This window comes from Salvelinus namaycush, chromosome 30 (genome assembly GCF_016432855.1).
Source record: "Salvelinus namaycush isolate Seneca chromosome 30, SaNama_1.0, whole genome shotgun sequence".
In the NCBI taxonomy this organism is placed as follows: Eukaryota; Metazoa; Chordata; class Actinopteri; order Salmoniformes; family Salmonidae; genus Salvelinus; species Salvelinus namaycush.
Window position 1 is genome coordinate 27,867,670 of NC_052336.1, and position 16,370 is coordinate 27,884,039.

General features: G+C 42.2%; 2 protein-coding genes across 3 annotated transcripts in view; both read left to right on the top strand.

Moving 5' to 3' along the window:
- The first annotated feature begins 730 nt into the window (after positions 1 to 730).
- On the top strand, positions 731 to 2,769 carry LOC120025107 (fin bud initiation factor-like). The gene has a single exon (XM_038969539.1). It carries the CDS (start codon positions 1,212 to 1,214, stop codon positions 1,839 to 1,841), a length of 630 nt encoding a protein of 209 aa, XP_038825467.1. The 5' UTR covers positions 731 to 1,211; the 3' UTR covers positions 1,842 to 2,769.
- Positions 2,770 to 3,904: 1,135 nt separating this feature from the next.
- The window catches only part of LOC120024944 (gamma-butyrobetaine dioxygenase-like), a 29,497-nt gene continuing 17,031 nt past the window's right edge, over positions 3,905 to 16,370 (top strand). The window contains exons 1-3 of one of the 2 annotated variants that reach the window (XM_038969328.1): positions 3,905 to 4,018; positions 5,176 to 5,637; positions 8,328 to 8,442. In XM_038969328.1, the coding sequence (XP_038825256.1) occupies positions 5,233 to 5,637; positions 8,328 to 8,442 (520 nt within the window). In that variant the 5' untranslated portion in view covers positions 3,905 to 4,018; positions 5,176 to 5,232. The remainder of the gene's footprint in view (positions 4,019 to 5,175; positions 5,638 to 8,327; positions 8,443 to 16,370) is intronic. The other variant, XM_038969329.1, reaches the window with a different exon arrangement.

Genomic DNA, 16,370 nt, shown 5'->3' on the forward strand with positions numbered 1-16,370 from the left:
CACTTTATTGTGCAATCCAAGTCACTTTAAAAAAGGAAAGGTGTATTTTTTTTTCTGAAAAATTAAACCAATAAATCAATCCAAACTGTGCAGTGGACAATTGATGAATGGAAAGAGACATCTGTTACAAAACACCAAAAAGTTTAATGACATTTGGAGATTGTCAAAACAAGCCTTTGATACTGGGTAAGCCAACAAGGTAGGTATTTTCTGTTTGTCGAGATTGACATAGTCTATTTATTGTGCTGAGGAGTATTTATGTCTGTAATAAATCCCTTTTGTAGGGAAAAACTGATTCTGATTGGGTGGGCCTGGCTTATGCCCACCCATGGCAGCACCCCTGCCCAGTTGTGAAATCCATAGATTAGGGCCTAATGAATGAAATCCATAGATTAGGGCCTAATGAATTTATTTCAAATGACTGATTTCCTTCTATGCACTGTAACTCAGTAAAATCTTTGAAATTGTTGCATGTTGCATTTAATTTTTGTTCAGTATATAATTAGTCTCCAGTCTGTCAGGTATCAGGACTATAAAGCTCATGTAACGTGCCTGTTTTACAAAAGTAGGTACCAGATGGATAGGCATTCATTAAAGTGCATTGTGGGCCGAGACTGTATTCTACTTTGTGGGGATAGGAGGGGAGCATTTTTTTTGTCTTGTCTAGGCTGCATATCGGCCAGGACCGGGCCTGAAGTCAATTGAAACTGCGCTTCCTTTTAAGTGACGGAGCATGGATGTAATTTGAGAGTTGAGAGAGGGTAGGCTATCATTAGTCAAAACCAAACGCGGTGCTTGAGCAATCCAGATGTTGAACTTGAAATTGAGTCACAAAGCTACGGTCAGGCACTTTCAAATTTCTCTGTTTGATAGGCTACTCCTGCGTGAAATCTTTGGGGTTTCTATGTGTAAAGCTAAAAAAAAGTATTTCAAACTTTCACGTGACTGTCTGTGGCTGAACCAACTGCTACTTTCCTTGAAAAATAGTTGGCAACACTTGCATAGGCTAAACGAGGAGCGACCTGAAAGAAGATTTAAAAATATCACAAAGCCTGCCTGGACACCTAGTTACTTTCGGTATTTTAGCTCATGGATACCACATGCATTGCAAGTTTGGAAATGTTTGATTGGTGAGCGAATTAAATCATATTTTTTTGCGCTCTAAAGGAAAGCATCTTCTATTGCTCACGTATTGTCAATAAGTGGGTAGGATGGCTTTTCTACACTTACTCGCTATTGGGATGTTTTCATTGCCGATCTGCGGTGCGTTTTTTAACGGACCTCTGTATCCAGAGATGTCTAACGGCACGTTCCATCACTACTTTGTGCCAGACGGCGACTATGAGAATAACGATGATCCGGAAAAATGTCAAATGCTTTTTAAAATGACAGACGACCGAAAATGCGGTCTTGACGAGGACCACGATTCGGTAATCCGAGATGATTTCACGATCATCAAGAGACACATCGAAGACTCGGCCAGGGTGCTAGAGGGGATCGGGAAAAGCATTTATTTTGATTTGGACGGAGAGGACAGCTATGGAAAATATTTGAGAAGGGAGACGACTCAGATTGGCGAGGCTTTTACAAACTCTGAAAAGTCTCTGTTAGAACTGGAGGTGAAATTCAAACAGAGTCAGGAGAACGAGTTGAAGGAGGAGCACCGCATAAACGACGACTTTCTGAACATGGTTGTCCACACAAGAGACGTGCTAAAGAACACACTGTACATATCGGTGGGGTTGAAGGATAAACACGAGCTTCTCTCTCTCATAATTCGAAGTCACGGGACCAGATTGAGCCGATTGAAAAATGAATACATGAAGGTTAAACTTGGGTAAATTAGTTTAAGCCGAGTTATAAAAGTAGTCTGAGGAAAATAATATTGGCGAAATCATGTCGTATTTCATTGCATATTTATATTAAAGGAGAGATAAAACATGCAGACAGAAATGATACCAGTTTTATTTATTCTAAAAATACAATAGGCCTAGTGGGGTTTCGCATGTAGGGTGAAATGTAATTCATTGACAATGTTGTCAGTTCATTTTGGGTTGGCCTATGGTTTACTTGTGGCAACATTATTTGGGCATTTGCAATATGGTGTTGCGTTAAAATGCCTTTGCAATTGATAATTGTCGATGCCTTGCTCTGACGGGGGATTTCAAAGATGACTATTCATTCATCGCGATGACGTTGTCTAACAGTCGCAACAGGTGTTATTTATAGAGTATGTGACATGGCCTACCTACAGAATCCACTTGGCAGCTTGTATCTCTGAGATCTTGCATTCAGTTGAGGGAATTTGGCTGGAAATTATTGAAATGTTTACAATGCATAACAATTAGCATTTCTATTTTTACAGTAAGGCCAATTAACAAGAGTTTTAAATAATACTTTGAACAATGTTTGCCTTGTTTAAACGTATAAGGTTGTGACTTATGATGTGTATATCCCTTTGCATTTTTGTGGATGCAATATCGTTTGGGGAAATGTTCAGAGCATGTTATGGGAATAAATGCTGTGCATGTCAATATCTATGTGACAGAAGAGCTTAATTGTACTCGTTATTTTTGTTTAGGCTAATATGTTTCAATATCTGCAATATCTATTGTTTTTCTTTTCGAAATGATATATATGTATGTGTGGCAACAAGTATGATAAACACTTAAGACTGCAGGCAGCACTCATGGACTTCAAACACTGTCTGTGGCAACGTTCCTAACATGTTTTGTGTGTTCCGTTTTTTATTAAAGATTTTGTGTTTGACTCAGGGGTTTGGACGCCTCGTTATTATAGACAAGACTGAACTACAGCTGGTGAAACCAGTGCTTTGCACAGCTTTCTAGGACAAACAGTAGTTAGCAACTTTACAAAGATTCTAAGGACATACTTCAAAGTGCCCCTACATGCCCACAAGAAGTGTTTTATTACACACTATGTTTTCCCATGAGGAAGTAGTCTGTGCGCATTTGCAAGGAGGAGAGCCAGGCAAGAGGGAGGAATAGCCTAGAATTGCTGGAAATTATACCTCATAACTGTGACCTGAAGACTTGTGTTAGCTCCCAGATCAAATGCCTAGGCTTTTGCTCAGTGGAATAAAGCAGTCTTGGTCTCACAAACAGTCATGTGTCTTGGATTACATAGTGTAATGAAACAGCAGGGAGCAGGTCTCGAACCCTCGACCTCCTAGCCCGAGGTCCGGCGCGCTATCGACTGTGCCGCAAAAGCATGCTCGAACGGCAGAGTCGATTTCCGCGCGTATAAACCCAGGGTCGTTACAATAGTTTGTCTGCTGTTGCCTTGAGGGGAGGGGAGATTAGTTAACATGTCCCCTTGCAGAATTACACTACTCATGTGGTAACAGTTAATCATCTAGCACTTTCATAAAATAATTCAACACAAATGGAAACTACCTGGCAACAAATTGTATTGGAAGATAATTAGTATTCTATTGCAATGTAGCTATTATTGTTTAAAGTATTTTCTAAGTCAATACCTGGTAAGTAGCAGACAGTATTAAGGAAATAATTAGAATACTGTCACTCTCCACTAACAGGGTTCTGAGTAGTGTGAATAAATAATTTTAATTTAATATAATTGAAATATAATTTTAAGCAGTTGTTGCACCCAGTTCCAGACCACAGGCTAGTTTAATTAAACCTGTTACTGACCAACTACACAACTGACACAACTAAAGAGCTGAGAGGTAAGAGATTGCTCTGCTATATTCTGTAATATGTAAACCGAGTGGGAGAATGATTAATAGCTATTCTAATTGTGATCGACTTCCTAAGTTCCCAACCTTGATATTGGCACACTATAACCCTGGTCTGTTGATGTCATGTCAGCAAAGTTCACTGCCTCACCATCTCTGATGCCTCCACAACGACAGTGGTTATGTCATTCACCCACGTGCTAACCTTTCCCCTAGTTTGACAGTCGGCACTGCATTTTTGATAGACGCTTCGTTGACAAAGAACATTCAAAAGTTTAGAAGCCTACCAAAATAATACAGGTACATACATTTTTCATAATTATTTTTTAGATACTACATATTGTAATGTTGCCGGTAAATATAGCATGTGTTGTCACTGGAATGTCTGGTTGCGTAGTGAAAGCAAAGTAACGTTAAATAAATTATACAGTAACGGTAGTTCGCTGTCTCCACATAAATGAATGGGATATATGCTAGCTAGCTCGCTACAAACATGGGATTTTCGTAAATCATTCAATTAATATCAGCAAGTGAGCGTCTAATGTCAACTATTTTGTCATTGGAGGCTAAATTAAATGGTAATAGTAGCTTGCTAAGGTAACGTTAGCTAGTAGTAGAACGAGAGCTAGCCTGGGCAGATAGCTACAGTAAACCTAGCCTAGCAGTTCAGACTCGCATAAGTACAAATAGTTAAAAATATATAGTTTGTAAGGTTTCTCAAAGTACGGAATAACAAAATAAGGCAATCTATTATATATATATTAGCCTTTTTTCTAAATCTGTAGTGCGAGCTGCTTCCGGGACGCTTGCCCATGTATTGACCTTTCATCTAGTTTCCAAAGCGGAAACATGCAATGTATCAGAACAGAATTATAACAACAAAAAATGTGTCGCGCAATGTTGTGGTTTCCACTAGATAGCACAGCCACAACGTCAAAATATTCTATATCGTAAAAAGCATGTTTTTTGTTGTTGCTTTTTGCTTAATTTAAGATTAGGGTTAGCATTGTGTTTTCAAGGTTAGGGTAATGTTTAAAATCACATTTAAGAAGATAAATTGTAGAAATAGGCGGGGTTTATGACTTTGTCTGTGGTGTCTAGGGACGACCCAGTGTTGCCGCGCTTGTAAATAACAAATGAAAGCAATTTTGGATACAAAAAGTTGCAAGGTCCTGTTCTCCCCATCAGTGTGGTAGCAAGGTGCATTTAGTATTATTACACCTTTTGCCTCAAACTAGCCTATTTTAAATCGAACTATTTAAATAAAAGTTACTTTTTTTTAAACATCTCAATTCCATTTATGGTGAAATATGCCTAGATAATACAATACATTTAAAACAATAATTCAAAAATAACTTCAAAATAAAAGTAAAAAAAAACAAGTATTACATGCCTAGATGTGTCTTGACCTGTACCCTTATTAACCGTTGGAATATTTATGATGACTTGGATCCCAGAGTGTACTGTCCTTTCCGACAACCCTTCTGCTCTCATCCGGAGGTCCCGGTTCGAGGATGTGGACGACCACTATAGCACGATGTACCCTGCCGACCATGCTCAAGCGAAGCTCCGTCTTGGCCTGCCATGCCTTGAGGGCTGGGGGTAGGCCTGGATCTCCTTCTCTTCACCTGACCTGGAGGCAGCTCCGTGGGCACGGGACCCAAGCACCCGCCCCGCTCCCTTCCACCGCCCTGGGGGACAGCCCTGGGGTGAGGCAGGTCCGGGCCCTGGAGCAGGAAAGGCTACTGGAGGTTGAGTGGGAGGGCAGCGGACAGAGCCTGTACCCGTACACATGGCTTAGGGACAATTGTCAATGCCCACTGTGTACCCTGCAGTCGGCCCAGGCCCGCAGCCTGCTGCTCTCCCAGCTGGACATCCACACTGGGGTCGACCGGGTCCAAGTCACTGACAACAACAAGGTAACATATCTTGGATGAACTTATCTTTCCTCAATTTAACCATAAGGAGGGAAATGTAAAACTGACCTTATATCCGTGTCAATCTAATGGCACTCATCCTACTCCACTTAAGTTAATTTATACTGAACAAAAATATAAACGCAACATGCAACAATTTCAAAGATTTACAGCTCATATTTTGTATTTTTTAATTTAACCTTTATTTAACTAGGCAAGTCAGTTAAGAACAAATTCTTATTTACAATGACGGCCTACCCTGGCCAAACCCTAACACGGACGATGCTGGGCCAGTTGTGCGCTGCGCTATGGGACTCCCAATCACGTCCGGTTGTGATACAGCCTGGAATCGAACCAGGGTCTGTAGTGACGCCTCTAGCACTGAGATGCAGTGCCTTTGCCCCAATCAGTCAATTGAAATAAATTCATTGGGCGCTAATCTATTGATTTCACATGACTAAGAATATACAGTACCAGTCAGAAGTTTGGACAAACCTACTCATTTCAAGGGTTTTTCTTTATTTTTTTACTATTTTCTACATTGTAGAATGATAGTGAAGACATCAGAACTATGAAATAACACATATGGAATCATGTAGTAACCAAAAAAGTGTTATACAAATCAAAATATATTTGAGATTTGAGATTCTTCAAAGTAGCCACCCTTTGCCTTTATGACAGCTTTGCACATTCTTGGCATTCTCTCAACCAGCTTCATGAGGTAGTCACCTGGAATCCATTTCAATTAACTTAACTTTTAACAAGGCACACCTGTAAATTTGTGGAATTTCTTTCCTTTTTAATGCGTTTGAGCCAATCTGTTGTGTTGTGATGAAGTAGCGGTGGTATACAGAAGATAGCCCTATTTGGTAAAAGACCAAGTCCATATTATGGCAAGAATAGCTCGAATAAGCAAAGAGAAACAACAGTCCATCATTACTTTAAGACATGAAGGTCAGTCAATCCGGAAAATTTCAAGAACTTTGAAAGTTTCTTCAAGTGCATTCTCAAAAATCATAAAGCGCTATGATGAAACTGGCTCTCATGAGGACCCCCACAGGAAAGGAAGACCCAGAGTTACCACTGCTGCAGAGGATAAGTTAATTAGAGTTACCAGCCTCAGAAATTGCAGCCCAAATAAATGAGTTCAAGTAACAGACACATCTCAACATCAACTGTCCAGAGGAGACTGCGTGAATCAGGCCTTCATGGTCTAATTGCTGCAAATAAACCACTACTAAAGGAAACCAATAATAAGAAGAGACTTGCTTGGGCCAAGAAACACGAGCCATGGACATTAGACCAGTGGAAATCTGCCCTTTGGTCTGATGAGTCCAAATTTGTCTTTGTGAGACGCAGGTGGAGTAGGTGAACGGATGATCTCCGCATGTGAGGTTCCCACCGTGAAGCATGGAGGAGGAGGTATGATGGTGTGGGGGTGCTTTGGTGGTGACACTGTCAGTGATTTTATTTAGAATTCAAGGCACATTTAACCAGCATGGCTACCACAGCATTCTGCAGCGATATGTCATCCCATCTGGTTTGCGCTTAGTGGGACTATCATTTGTTTTTCAACAGGATATTTTGATTCAATTTTTTTGGTTACTATTTATTTCATAGTTTTGATGTAGGCACTATTATTCTACAATGTAGAAAGAGTAAAAAATAAAGAAAAACCCTGGAATGAGAATGTGTGTCCAAACTTTTGACTGGTACTGTAGATATGATTCTGTTGGTCACAGATACCTTAAAAAAAGGTAGGGGCGTGGATCAGAAAACCAGTCAATATCTGATGTGACCACCATTTGCCTCATGCAGTGTGACACATCTCCTTCGCATTGAGTTGATTAGGCTGTTGATTGTGGAATGTTGTCCCACTCCTCTTCAATGGCTGTACAAAGTTGCTGGATATTGGCGGCACACGCTGTCGTACGCGTGATCCAGGGCATCCCAAACATGTTCAATGGGTGACATGTCTGGTAAGTATGCAGGCCATGGAAGAACTGGGATATTTTCAGCTTACAGGAATTGTGTACAGATCCTTGTGGCATAGGGCCATGCATTATCATTCTGAAACATGAGGTAATGGCAGCGGATGAATGGCACGACAATGGGCCTCAGGATCGCGTCACTGTATCTCTGTGCATTCAAATTGCCATTGATAAAATACGATCGTGTTCATTGTCCGTAGCTTATGCCTGCTCATACTATAACCCCACTGCAACCATGGGGCACTCGGTTCACAATGATGACATCAGTAAACCTCTCGCCCACACAGTGCCATACATGTGGTTTGCGGTTGTGAGGCCGGTTGGACGTACTGCCAAATTCTCTAAAACGACATTGGAGTGAGGTATGATCGAGAAATTAACATTATATTCTCTGACAAAACTGCACATTTTAGAGTGGCCTTTTATTGTTCCCAAGGTGCACCTGTGTAATGATCATGCTGTTTAATCAGCTTCTATGCCACACCTGTCAGGTGGATGGATTATCTTGGCAAAGGAGAAATGTTCACTAATAGGGATGTAAACAAATTTGTGCACAACATTTGAGAGAAGTGCAAGTGGGGACACTTCAGGCTGAGGAGCAAGTTTCACACATCCCCATGTGCTACACTAGTATGAGCTGCCTTTGGGAAAGGTTTGGGATTCCCACGCAAACCCTTAACCAACCTCTGTGGTTGTCCTCAGGTGTCCATAGTGTGGCCGGACCAGCACACCAGCGAGTTTGACCCAGAATGGCTAAGGAAACGGTGCTTCTCTCCTGCTGCCAGACAAGCCCTACAAGAGGAGCTCTTCCTAAATGGTAAGAATATTATGCCAAGAACTGCTATATGGCAATTTCCCCACTGTCGCTGAAAGTAGATATTCTGGAATAAATCAGGATAAATCATTTTTTTTAAATATAATGATTGAATTTGATCCAATCCCAAACTGGTAGGGCCTATGTAGTTTCATAGCTCTTAGTTTGTGTTGAGCATGTGTCTCTGTCTATTGAAATTCACTGCTACAGTACACACACACACACACACACACACACACACACACACACACACACACACACACACACACACACACACACACACATACACATACACACACACACACACACACACACACACACACACACACACACACACACAGCCAATTCACCCATGCTGACAGTGTCCATTCTATTTTTGTCTAGTCTAACAGTAGCTGACTGCTACAGTGCTCTGAAGACCCATGAGATAAATGCTTTTTGTTCTTGAAAATGTCCCTGAAGAATTTATCTGAAAAAGAGTAAGATTCTGTGCCCTCGTACAGTACCTTAACCAAGCATCCTGTTGTGCAAATTCCAATGTTACTTTTTGATTGACATTTTCTTTGTGCCATACTAACTGCATTTTCAGTTCTTTAAAAAAAACATATGCTACAGGCCACAAGTACTTTAGAAAAACATTATTGATACCAATAAGCGTATTTACTGTATATCAGTATTTGCTTGTTACAAGTGATCTAAATGGCCATCTAGTTAGCTAAGTGTTGAGCACAGACTGTTAAACTTGAATATGTGTAACATCCAAGAATACATTTCATGCACCACACGCCGTGTCGTAATTAAAAATCCTTCTTTAACCTGTCTCCTCCCCTTCATTGATTGAAGTGGATTTAACAAGTGACATCAATAATGGATCATAGCATTCACCTGGTCAGTCTACTGTATGTCATGGAAAGAGCAGTGTACAAGGCAGTAATGAAGGTGAAATGATGGCTGTAGCTGCATTTCAACTGAGGAGAGACTAGATGGTGTTTCCACACGTGGTCCTGAAGGATCCACAGGTTTCAGTGGCTCCTGCTTTGTTTCCACTCTAGAGTGATTAAAGACAGTGTGTGTGGATAGCAGCCCCCCCCCCCCTCCTTCTCTCCTTTAGTACAGGTGTAAGAGGTCCCCCCCCCACACACACACTTTGTAAGTGCAGGGTTTTTGTTCTTCAACTGTTGCTAGCTCAGCACCAGGAGTGCTCCTATCAGACAGAGTTTAGCTCATGTTCTGTCTGGCTCTGTCTTTCACACACGCACACACACACACCAGCCCCCCTGTCTCTGGGTTTAATTATATCCTCCTGAGGTCTGGTCTGAAATTCCTCCTGCCAAAAACCCTGGAAAAATTTACGCTTTTAGATGGATGGATGGTGAAACAATGTTCACATCTGGAAGTTTTGTTACTCAAGTTTTGTTCACATCCCTACCTAGCTCCCTATAGGCCCCTCTCTTTTTTTCTCCCTCTTTCTCTCTCTCTCTCTCTATTTCACTCACAGACAGACCTAGTTTGGAATATCTGTATGTTTTCCTTTTTTCCCAGAAGACCGGTAAGATTGTCAAAGTGTAGCACACGCGGGAGATGCCGAGGTTAATATGATAATATGAGCTGCGGGGGTGTTACTCAGACTGAATCACCCCTCACTTGTTTTTTGGTGTTTGTAGGAATTAGGAGTTTCCCCCTAACCATTTACTTAAAAAAACAGTTATATTTCATTTATTTACACAGCATGGAAATGAGTGGGAGAATGAACAGTACAGAAACTGGCACAACGGATTTGAACCCCCGCTGTTGAGGGGCACGGGTAGTCCGGAGGCGGCTGTGTTGACCACTAGACCAACCTCCAGGACCACATGCCTCCAATCATTTCTAATTATATGGGGTTCCCCAGACACTGCTGCTGCTGTCAAAGTGTGCAGCCTGTCAATCTCTAACCCAGAGGATGTCGCTTTCACACATCTAGACCAGACTACATCACTGAGGTATGCACCGGCCGTATGTGAAATAGCTTAATAACTTGAGACCTTAGGCAAGGTGTGGAGTCTGTGTGCAGTCATGTTCAACCCCCCCCCCCCCCCCCCTCTGCCATATGGAATACTAATTAAAGGGAAGCTGAATGGAAGTGGATGTTTAGAGACACCGTTTTTAAGCCAAACTCAACTCGTTGAACCAATTTGCCCTGTTGTTTATCCACCCCATGCAACTGAGGGGACCTTGTTCTGACCAGTCTTGGATTTAAATAGTAAGCTATTTGGCATTTTTGAGCCTGCCTCGAGTGCCAGGCGAGTGGGGTTTGCACTGGTATTTAAATTATTTCAAGTACTATTTTAAACCCAGGTCTGGTTCTGACCTCACTTAAATCGTCTAGGCTAGAGCTTGAGGCCATAGTGTGTATAGTATACAAGCAAACACTCAAATACTTTTTTTTGTGCCCAGGGAGATTGGAATCTACAAGGAGTGTTTGTCATCATTATATTTGTTAGTGTTTACACTTCCTGTTTATATCTTACCGAGGACCTTAGCAACCGTGAGTTGTTTTGCCTTCTTATTCCAAAAGCATTCTAGGAATGGTACTATAGTCATTTTCTAAAACCCTTGTCTTGGGAGATGTGGCTTTTGGGGGGCTGTGGACCTGTTTCAATCACCCCTCCATAGGAAATATTGGATAGCACTCGTTATATTCCAACAGTAGTGTGGTTATTATTCCCGTTATTATGAGGCATTGTCTTTCTAGGCCTACATTATTAACATTATCAGTACACTCTTAGAAAAAGGGTTCTTCGGCTGTTCCCATAGGAGAACCCTTTTTTGGTTCCACGCAGAACCCTTTTGGGTTCCATGTAGATACCTCTGGGGAACCCTTCTTCAAAGGGTTCTCCTATGGGGACAGCTAAATTACCCTTTTAGGTTCTAGATAGCACCTTTTATTCTAAGTCTAGTAGTCATTATCTTCTGTATGTTTATCAACTGTTCCAACTCGCCGCATCCTGTGAACAGTAATCAAGCCTGTAAACTGGCACTACCGTGTCCTTAAGCTCTCTTTGAACGCTTGAGGAGGATGAGGATTATTGCCGGTGAATGACGTGGTGTTTTCTCACTTTCTAGCTAGCGTACTTTGAGCCTTTTACCTACCGTGAGGTGACGAAGCAGTGTTGGCTGGCTTATCCAAGAGGCCACCGTCTTTTCTCACACATCTTCCTCTGGACTCTTCTCTACCGACTGCTACAGAGGGTAGTGAGTGCGGCCCAGTACATCACCGGGGCCAAGCTTCCTGCCATCCAGGACCTCTATAGCAGGCGGTGTCAGAGGAAGGCCCGAAAAATTGTCAGACTCCAGCCACCATAGTCATAGACTGTTCTCTCTGCTACGTCACAGCAAGCAGTACCGGAGCGCCAAGTCTAGGTCCAAAATACTTAACAGCTTCTACCCCCAAGCCATACGACTCTTGAACAGCTAATCAAATGGCTACCCAGACTGTTTGCATTGCCCCCCCTCTTTTACGCTGCTGCTACTCTCTGTTTATTATCTATGCATAACCACTTTAACACTACCTACATGTACATATTACCTCAATTACCTCGACTAACCGGTGCCCCCGCACATTGACTCTGTACCGGTACCCCCTGTATATAGCCTCGCTATTGTTATTTTACTGCTGCTCTTGAATAATTTTTTACTTAACACTTATATTTCTTAAAACTGCATTGTTGGTCAAGGGCTTGTAAGTAAGCATTTCACTGTAAGGTTGTATTCGGCGCATGTGACAAATAACATTTGATTTGAAATGTGTCAACACCTTTTACTCACCGTCTGCTTGGTCACTACCATAGTGCCTACTGAGTCACTCTCTTCCCTGCGGTGCAGATTTTGGATCAGCTCGCCATGCATCAGTTTAAAGCATCCTTTCATGAGATAAACAGGCCTAATCTGACTCTGGGCCAGTTGTTAATGTTATAATGAGATAGATACTTAAGACTGTCCCTGTTTGGCCACCAAGGAATGGAACATTCTGCTCTGATGTAGTTTTAGCAAGCAAGCCATGTTTGTAAATTGTAATAAAATAGGATAGAATTATTTCTCACTTTTTAATGAGGACCTAATTGATATCTAGCTTGGCTTAGAGATGAACACAAGTATGAATATATTTTAAAAAAATAGTTACTTAACGGCATAGATATTGCATTCACTAGATTCGCTGTCTAAAGTACTCTCATCAGCTCAACTAGCAAACTGTCTGAATGTTACGATAATTTGCCCCGAATTGGCCTCAGTTAGTCCTAATGGAACTTGATTTGTTCCTACTCATCCAAGCAGCAACTGATATGTCTTTCCTTTGACTTAATGGGAGTCTGTGTCTTCCTTGACTCATCTGGTATGAATTTAGACACCCTCTGGACCTACGGGCTCTTGTGGTCGATACGTGAGAACACATCAGTTTGGGGGGGAAATACAAGGCTCCTAAAAACATAGCTGCACCGGTGCATCAATGGAAAAACACGCATCTTTCCCCCCAAACCTCACCATTTCCATGTACACACACTGATTTGTCGATCAAGGAGATGAATCTCTCCCGCTGAGCATGTGCGCACACACACACACACACACAGCGCCACACACGCACGGACATACACAAACACAGACACACACACATGGATGCGTATGGTATGTTTCGGTGGATGTGTAACCAGGCCAGCACAGCACAGCTCAGTTCAGCTTTACTGCTCAGGAGAGTGATAAGGATATTAAAGATCTGAATGGATTGAATAGGTGTAAGCAACATGGGGAAATTCCATCCAGCCCATCTGAGGGCTAGGTCGAGCTATAACAAGAGGGGAAAGCTATTATTGCTGACTCCTATCCATGTCTTCCAGATCTATAAAAAGTACTATGGTGTAGAGGTAGGGATTAGGGGGTCGGTTTGGAATTGGTCACCAGACTCTTTATTAAAGCTGAGAAGGCAGAGGTGGCTCTGTGGTGCAGGTTTCTCCATTAAACAGAGAAAGGTTAGTTTGTTGTATTCTCCAGAGAAGAGACTAGCGGTGCTAGTCCAGAGAAGGACTAGCTGTGCCACGTCAGTTTAAGACACAGGCTCTTTGTAAATGGGACTTCAACAGCTACAATGTGCCGACGTGTGTGTGTCTGGGACTGTGTGTTTATGCAACTTCACTTCTCACATGATTGGATACAGGATTGTAGTTATTTTGCGGAAACCTCTGTATTCAACTAGATAACATTTCTCTGGCCGATTATAACACCCAATTCCATTCATCTAAAATTTCAGTACTGGATCGACAACAGAAATAGAGGAAGGACTAAGAACAAACAAGAGAGAACTATTATAAAGTAGACTGTGTCTGTAAAATGTGTATAAGATGTATAAATCGAAGGTAAAAACAGAAATGTTTATCAGTTTACTCCAATTGGGGGATCGGTGGTAGGGTTTGCGGGGAATAATAATAAAGGTATATTCTTTAAAAAAGTATGTATGTCTATATAGGTATGTGTATGTATATATGTGTATATGTATGCATACGTGTATGGATATATATATTTACCCCAAAAAATATGGGGGATTGGAAATGATGCAGACAATTACATTGGAAGCAACATTCTTTCCGCAATATTAAGCTGATCCACCCCTAAAAAAAATTAAAAAAATAAAATAAAATTTCAGTACAGCTGCAGGCTTGTCCTGATAGTTGTAGTGGGCACACCCACTGGCATCAGCCCCCTTTGCAATGAAAGCACTGATGAATGCCACCATGTTTGTGAAGGCCTTTACAGCAAATACAATACGGCGTCTAATACCTCCAGTCGAAAAGAACTGAACTCCACAGTTGACCTTGTGAGGAAGTTGATCTAGTGTAATTGAATTGTGAAAGACCCTGTCTACGCCCAGAGCAGCTTTTTGGGGAACTCCACGACGAGAGAGAGAGTACCTCGTCTGGAAAAACCGCAGAAGACCAACGGAAGGGAGGAAAGGATTTACAAATACACACTCCCATCAAACAGACAGATAACACGTACATACACAAGCATAATAGTGTCAAATTAAAACTCCTGCGTTCTTCGACACATACGTACTAGGACAGGCACTAGCTCTCTCTCAAACACACACACAGCCTGACATTGTATCTCAGTTAACCCCGGTTGGAAACTATGCAAGAGTCAGAGAGACTAATCGCTGATTGGCCTGGTGGACTAACGCTACACGTTTCAGGAAATCAGAGCAGCGATTTTGCGCTTGGTGAGAATTTGAGTGTCGAGCAGAATGTTCTGGGCCCTGCACCATCTGAACCCTTCCAGCCCGGGCCCACTGCCCAGCCAGCCGCTCTTTTACCCCATCCATCACCCACTAAAGGGCCTACCCGGGTTTAGCGCTCTCTGCTCTGACTCTCTCTATGCTCCTTTCCACTCTCCATTTTCTCTCACTTTTTTCCCTCTGTCTCCATTTGTCTCTCCCTTCCTATCCTTTCCTCTCTCCTTACTCTCGCTCTCTACATTTTTCTTGGACCTCAAGGATTGAAATCGGTTTGTTCAAAACATAACGGTCCTTGGTTTAAAACATAACAGTGAAGGTAGTTAATACTGATCTTGAGTCAATCAGGAGATAACCAATGATGTTAGCCGAACATGACAAGTTCACCAGACAAGAAAAGGTCAATTTACAGGGGGAAGGCAAGTTCAGCCAAAATTCCTAATTCGATACGACATGCTTTTACCTCTGCTGTTATGGCTTACTACGTCATGTGTGATATCCAAAACCCCAGGGCTCTGTCCCTGAAGCACCGTTCTGCCTCTAGCCAAGAACTTTATGTCCCCCTTTGTGTGCAGATACATACCGACTGGTCAAATGGTGTCTATGGGCTAGTCTGATTTCATGGGAGTGCTTGTAACATTGGAAGGAACTAGCCTTTATTCTAGAAGTTCCTCATACTTCAACCTTCTCTTTGTCGGTGACCCTCAAGATCAGCCAGCCTTTAATAAAGATCTTATTTCCCTTCCAAACATGTTTCAACCCTCTTCATTTACAGAGTTAGGATTGGGGGGGTTCTTCTTGACTTTTTGACAGAGAATTGTTTTGGAGATGACAGCGTGACAGGAGATGTAAAAACCTGCTGTGGGTTAAGTCAGCAGTATCAGTGAAAGATATCATTGTATCTCGATGACTCATTGTTGCAGGTGAAAAGGTTCAGGATCATCCCCCAGAGTGACAATCAAGCTGCAGCATATTCCTGCAAAGCCCCTAGACACTCCATGTGTTACCATAGCTGTACTCACGGAGCAAAATCCATTGACTACGCCACACAAAGAATTACATCAACTGAGTTGATGCAAAGTCAAGCTTTCTAACATCTGACTTGGATTATCTCTCCACTTAATCCTGATGAATTGCTACTGAAGAGGTTTGTTGTACCCCCCATACATACACACACTAAATGAGCTCGGCAGCTGTGTCTGCAATGCAGGAGCCACTGGAGAGAGCCTCTATGGAAAAAGGGCTGAAGCCAGCTTGGTGCAAAGCGAAGCAGTGGGAGGCTTTTTCCACTGCTGTCAGTCGAGACATGCACTCTTCTCACCCCTTTCTCCCCCTTCCTCTTCCTCCTCACAGAGTATTCAACCATAGCGAGCTGGCCTCCCTCCCTCCTATCCCTAGGAGGAAACGTTTCATGGACACACAGACACATTATATACAGCCAGTACAGACTGTGACCGGGAGCATTACACATATTGCCGTTAGAGTCCATTGTTCATTGACAGGCTGTGGTGTCTGTCCATATGGTTTTGACAACCTCAGCTGTCCTGAAACCAAGGCAAACAAACCAGGACATTCTATTCTGTCCCCGACCTGCACCCCAGGCAGTTCAATCACTGCACAGAGCAGAAACTGTCAGTTGTCGATATTGGTAGAAAATGGCCGAAATTTGTAT